The sequence below is a fragment of the Haplochromis burtoni genome, unplaced genomic scaffold, assembly GCF_018398535.1.
Source record: "Haplochromis burtoni strain Fernald_Lab_line unplaced genomic scaffold, NCSU_Asbu1 Contig_69, whole genome shotgun sequence".
In the NCBI taxonomy this organism is placed as follows: Eukaryota; Metazoa; Chordata; class Actinopteri; order Cichliformes; family Cichlidae; genus Haplochromis; species Haplochromis burtoni.
In genome coordinates this window covers 44,914-50,791 of record NW_024582430.1, presented here as the reverse complement: position 1 = coordinate 50,791, position 5,878 = coordinate 44,914, and the positions used below count along the sequence as shown (strand labels likewise).

Sequence of the window (5,878 nt, the reverse complement as noted above, 5' to 3'; positions counted from 1 at the left end):
TGGCCTGGCCCCCCCCTACCTCTCGGAGCTACTACAACCATATACACCTCCCCGTTCCCTTAGGTCCGCCAATCAGCAGCTCCTTAAGGTACCAAAAACTAAGTATAAATCTAAAGGTGATCGTGCTTTTGCTGTAGTTGCTCCAAAGTTGTGGAATGATCTACCCTTGCATGTTAGGCAGGCCTCTTCTCTCTCTGAATTTAAAAGTCTTCTTAAAACATATTTATTCGCTGAAGCCTTTGGCATTGATTAGAGGGGTTGACTCAATTTGTTTTGACATGTTTCAATTTATTTTAGTTTTTTAGTTATTTATTTTATCTTATCTCATTTTAATTTTCTTTACTTATGCTTTTAGCATGTACAGCACTTTGTGAACTCTGGTTTTATGTTAAAGTGCTTTATAACAATAAGGCTTCTGCCTTGTCATAAGGATAACTTTGTGCAGTGCACGACTAATAGTTGTCCTATGGACAGATTCCCCCACCTGAGCTGTAGATCTCTGAAGCTCTGTCCAGAGTCACCATGGGCCTCTTGGCTGCATTTCTGATCAGCGCTCTCCTTGTTCGGCCTGTGAGTTTAGGTGGACGGCCTTGTCTTGGTAGGTTTACAGTTGTGCCATACTCCTTCCATTTCTGAATGATGGCTTGAACAGTGCTCCGTGGGATGTTCAAGGCTTGGGAAATCTTTTTGTAGCCTAAGCCTGCTTTAAATTTCTCAATATCTTGTATCCCTGTCATGGTGTTGTTGCTCCCAATATTCTCTTAGACAACTCTGAGGCCGTCACAGAGCAGCTGTATTGTACTGACATTAGATTACACACAGGTGCACTCTATTTAGTCATTAGCACTCATCAGGCAATGTCTATGGGCAACTGACTGCACTCAGACCAAAGGGGGCTGAATAATTACGCACACCCCACTTTGCAGTTATTTATTTGTAAAAAATGTTTGGAATCATGTATGATTTTCGTTCCACTTCTCACGTGTACACCACTTTGTGTTGGTCTTTCAGTGGAATTCCAATAAAATGATTCATGTTTGTGGCTGTAATGTGACAAAATGTGGAAAAGTTCAAGGGGGCCGAATACTTTTGCAAGCCACTGTAGACAAACACATGTAAGAACCGTTACAAATGTCTACATCGAAATCTCAGTAAATAGTGATATATAGTTTGATCCGATCATTTCCACTTTCAAAAGTGTGTTCATACAAATATTTGACATTTCTTTAAATAACAGACTGCTTTATCCAACTGAGAACATCAACTGCAGCTTCTCATTACACACAAATCAATTCTTCAAAGCAAAGCAGTTTCATTGAGATTCCTCTAATATTGAAATCAAACAAGTTTTTAGCTGAAGAAAAACCTGCAGACAGTTTTAACTGTGCTGTGAAAGGATAAGAGCTTTTCCATTCTAACAGTGTGTGAGTTCACTTCTCTTACTCCTTTACTCCTCAATAAAGCGGATTTGTTTTGTTTTGGGAAGTTTACAATGTTTTCCTTTTAGAATATAAGCTATTAATATTTGAAAATTTGGTTCTAACTATATATTGTATACATTGTAATTACATATTGTATGTTTCCTCCTCCAGATGCTCCAAAGCTTCCCTCTGTGTCAGTGAGTCCCTCTGCTGAGATAGTGGAGGGCAGTTCAGTGGCTCTGACCTGTAGCAGTGATGCTAACCCAGCAGCTAGTTACACCTGGTACAAGGAGGATGTCATCAACCCTCTCAGTTACCAAAACCAACATGTTTTCAGCTCCATCCTGCCCTCTGACTCTGGAAAGTATTACTGTACAGCTGATAATGACCTGGGACAAAAGAGATCTGAAAGCAGAAACATTGATGTGAAATGTGAGTAAAATAAATATATTTTTAAGTACATTGTCTTAGTTTAGGATGTGGTATGTTTTCTGTGTTCTGATGAGTTGCAAAACAATATATTGTATTTGTATTTTATTTATATTTTACACAATTTTGTCACACTTTTTTGGACTAAAGGTTATTTAGGATTTTTTTATTTGTTCTGTGAATGTCTTTTAATAAATATAACACATCAATGTACTCTTTTACGTATGTAACTTAGTTTTTTCATTAACAGTGTGTGTGTAAGACACTGATAATTTACATTAAACTCTTATATATTAACAGATGCTCCAAAGCTTCCCTCTGTGTCAGTGAGTCCCTCTGCTGAGATAGTGGAGGGCAGTTCAGTCACTCTGACCTGTAGCAGTGATGCTAACCCAGCACCTAGTTACACCTGGTACAAGGACAACAAAATACTGGCAACAGGACAAAAGAATGTTTATCACTTTATCTCCATTAAATTGGAGAACAGTGGGAATTATTCCTGCAAGTCTGAGAATCAGTATGGACAGAAGAACTCTACGTCTCTATCCATAGATGTTCAATGTTAGTCTTTTTTCAGTGGAGATCTCTAAAAATAATACTTGATAACATTAATAGAATGTGATTATATACATGTTTTTTATTTAATGTTTGCTAGATCCTCCAAAGCTGCCCTCTGTGTCAGTGAGTCCCTCTGCTGAGATAGTGGAGGGCAGTTCAGTCACTCTGACCTGTAGCAGTGATGCTAACCCAGCACCTAGTTACACCTGGTACAAGGACAACAAAGTACTGGCAACAGGACAAAAGGATGTTTATCACTTTATCTCCATCTAAACTGGAGAACAGCGGGAATTATTCCTGCAAGTCTGAGAATCAGTATGGAGAAAAGAACTCTACGTCTCTATCCATAGATGTTCAATGTTAGTTTTTTTTTTTTTTCCGTGGAGATCTCTAAAAATAATACTTGATAACATTAATAGAATGTAATTATATACATGTTTTTTATTTAATGTTTACTAGATCCTCCAAAGCTTCCCTCTGTGTCAGTGAGTCCCTCTGCTGAGATAGTGGAGGGCAGTTCAGTCACTCTGACCTGTAGCAGTGATGCTAACCCAGCAGCTAACTACACCTGGTACAAGGAGGATGAAGACTCACCTAAAGCATCAGGACACAACTTCACCATCAGCAACATCAGACCTGAGCACAGTGGGAGTTATTACTGTGTGGCCCACAACAGCAGAGGACGTCATAATGTCACCTTACAGCTGACTGTCAGGGAAGGTACATTTTTTATTTCACTTACTCATTTGCTCATAGATGTCATAACCCACTATATACAATAATGTGTGTGGTAGTAATGAGCAGCTCATGGCATTGTTTATAATCAGTGCATGGACACACTAAACAATAATAGCAAACTATTCACAATCACTCGGAGTTTAACTTATACAAATCTATTAATATGGTGAGATAACAATAATGCTCACAAAACAAACAAACAAATCAAGCAGTCCATCAATTACAACTTAAAAACCAGCAACATTTATATAGAAGAGAAAACAAAGCAAGGATTATTGTCTGTAATCCGTAATCTGGCTGCATATAAATACATGTTTTTATTTTTTATATTTGTTTTTAAATCACAGATTTCCCGCAGGCGGCAAAACTAGCTGTCACTGGAATAACTCTTGTGGTTTTCCTAGTTATTATATGCCTCTTGGTCTTTTTCCTGCTTGCGTGAGTATCTACTGCACATTAAAAATCACCCTTGTTGGTGCTCAGATTGCTTACTTTTAATTACGTTTTTCATTCCTCCCCCTGACCTAGAAAAAAGAAGCCCTCAGCATTATTTCCTGTGCCTGGAAATAGACGGGACAACAACAACAAGGTGAGCATTTAATAACTGAGTGTGAAATCCTGTGAAACTGCATTCTGGTTATTCGTTAAAATTCAATTTGAACAGTCAAAGTGAAGTTTAAAATTCCAAAACACCTGCAGAAGAAAAGAGTTGAGCCACCCGAATTAGACTCATCCTTAACAATGTTTTGATAAACTCAAATGTGGCTGTAGTTCTCACAATATTCTCTGTAAATCAGAGTTTTCTGCTAAAAATGTCATGAGCAACTGAGACATTAATAATGTCCATTCAGGTGACATCACGACTGATAAACCACCCAGTGGTATCAGACCCCCTGCTGTCTGTGGCCATAGATGCACAGTGATTTAAAACTAACTTGGAATCTGTGGATGTCTAATCTAGCTGGCTCAAAACAATCCTAAAATGTACAGGTAGCCAGTGGAGTGAAATTAAAATGGGGTAATGTGCTCAGACTTTTTTGTTCCAGTTAAAAGACGAGCAGCAGCATTTTGCACAACCTGCAGACACCTAATGGATGCATCACCAACCCCACAATACAGTGCGTTACAATAATCCAGCCTAGATGTAACAAAGGCATGGATTAATGTCTCAAAAAGCTGTTTCGATGAGATGGGCTTTATTTTGTTTAATTGCCTCAAATGAAAAAAGTTATATCTCACAACAGCTCTAACCTGGCTTTTAAGTTTAAGATCTGCCTCCATTTTAATTCCCAGATTAGTGATGACTGGTTTAACATACTGTGCCAGCGAATAGTATTGGTTTCAGAAGCGCCACCAAAAACCATCACTTCTGTTTTCTGCTCATTAAAATGTGAAAGGTTCAAAGCCATCCAGGCCCTTATTTCATGAAGGCATCTGAGCAGAGGGTCTACTGAGAAGCCATTTATCTTTATAAGTGGGAAATAAATCTGGGAGTCATCAGCATAACAGTGGAAAGAAATCCCATGTTTCCTGAAAATAGAGCCAAGGGGTCTGAGATATAGGGAGAAAAGAAGCGGGCCTAAAACTGAACCCTGTGGGACCCCACATTGAAGAGAAGCAGCAGAGGATACAAACTCACCAAGTTTCACAGAGAAGGTTCGCTCTGCCAAACAGGATCTGAACTACTGCAGTGCGGCACTCCTAACACCCACCAACCGCTCTAAACGGGAAATTAAAATGTTATGATCCGCTGTATCAAAGGCAGCAGTTAAATCTAAAAGCATGATAATAACGCACCTGAGTCAGTTGCTAAAAATACATAATTAAAAACTCTTAAAAGGGCAGATTCGGTACTATGTAAAGCTTTAAAACCAGATTGGAAAACTTCTAAAATACCGTGTTCGTCTAAAAAGGACATTAATTACTTGTAAACTACCTTTTCAAGAATATTTGAGATAAAAGACAGTTTGGAAATAGGTCTGTAATTTGCAATAATATCAGGATCAAGAGCAGGTTAGAGGAATTTTACAGAGCAAAGAAGAAAAGCCTGCACCATCAGCCGACCACAGTGCAAACATGGAAACAGACCATAATGAAACAACGCTGACGCAGCCCCCACAGGTCAGAGGGAAGTTCAGTCACATCTGAAAAAGAATCAGAAACAGGCAGAAGAGTGACAAATGTGACCGCTGACTGTGACTAAGAACGAGTAGCTGCATGGCAAGGACATGACAGCAAGAAGCTAAATACAAAATAATAAAAATGTTTTCTGACTTAGGAAACAAGACAGAACTTCCATCCACCATCTGCCCATCTATTCATCATCCACCCATCCAGTTTCAGATCAGTTTTTTTATGCAGCCAGCGTCAAATCACAATAACAGTCACCTCCACCCATCCATCCTCCATCCAACCATCCATCCATTCTCCTTCCACCATCCATCCATCCACCCAACCATCTGTTTATCCATCCATCCATCCATCCATCCATCTATCTATCCTCCACCAGTAATGGCTCCACCAGTAATGGCTCCACCAGTAATGGCTTTACTCAGTGACGCTGTCACTTGGTGTTCGCTCTCTCTGCGGTAGAGTATCACTTCCTGTTTCCTGCTCAAACACAGTGGTGTTTCTGAGTAGCTTATCTGCTTAGCAAACTTTTAGATACCTTCTTTTTTCATAGTATAATCTTCACGTGCTTCATCCGAAGCACACTTTCTGTGTACTCACCA

The 5,878-nt window shown here is 39.2% G+C and overlaps 1 protein-coding gene across 1 annotated transcript; it reads left to right on the top strand.

The window, feature by feature from the left end:
• Positions 1-1,006: 1,006 nt before the first annotated feature.
• Positions 1,007-4,099, top strand: LOC121814648 (B-cell receptor CD22-like). Its single transcript, XM_042221532.1, has 5 exons — positions 1,007-1,853; positions 2,151-2,411; positions 2,868-3,128; positions 3,494-3,584; positions 3,675-4,099. Exons 1-5 carry the CDS (start codon positions 1,577-1,579, stop codon positions 3,745-3,747), a joined length of 963 nt encoding a protein of 320 aa, XP_042077466.1. The 5' UTR covers positions 1,007-1,576; the 3' UTR covers positions 3,748-4,099.
• The last annotated feature ends 1,779 nt before the right edge of the window (positions 4,100-5,878 follow it).

Excerpts from the sequence above, each read along its gene's own strand:
- LOC121814648 (XM_042221532.1), top strand. The coding sequence starts at position 1,577 with ATGTTTCCTCCTCCAGATGCTCCAAAGCTTCCCTCTGTGTCAGTGAGT. Across the intron at positions 3,129-3,493 it reads ACAGCTGACTGTCAGGGAAG|ATTTCCCGCAGGCGGCAAAA; the intron begins GTACATTTTTTA and ends TTTAAATCACAG. Across the intron at positions 3,585-3,674 it reads TTGGTCTTTTTCCTGCTTGC|AAAAAAGAAGCCCTCAGCAT; the intron begins GTGAGTATCTAC and ends CCCCTGACCTAG.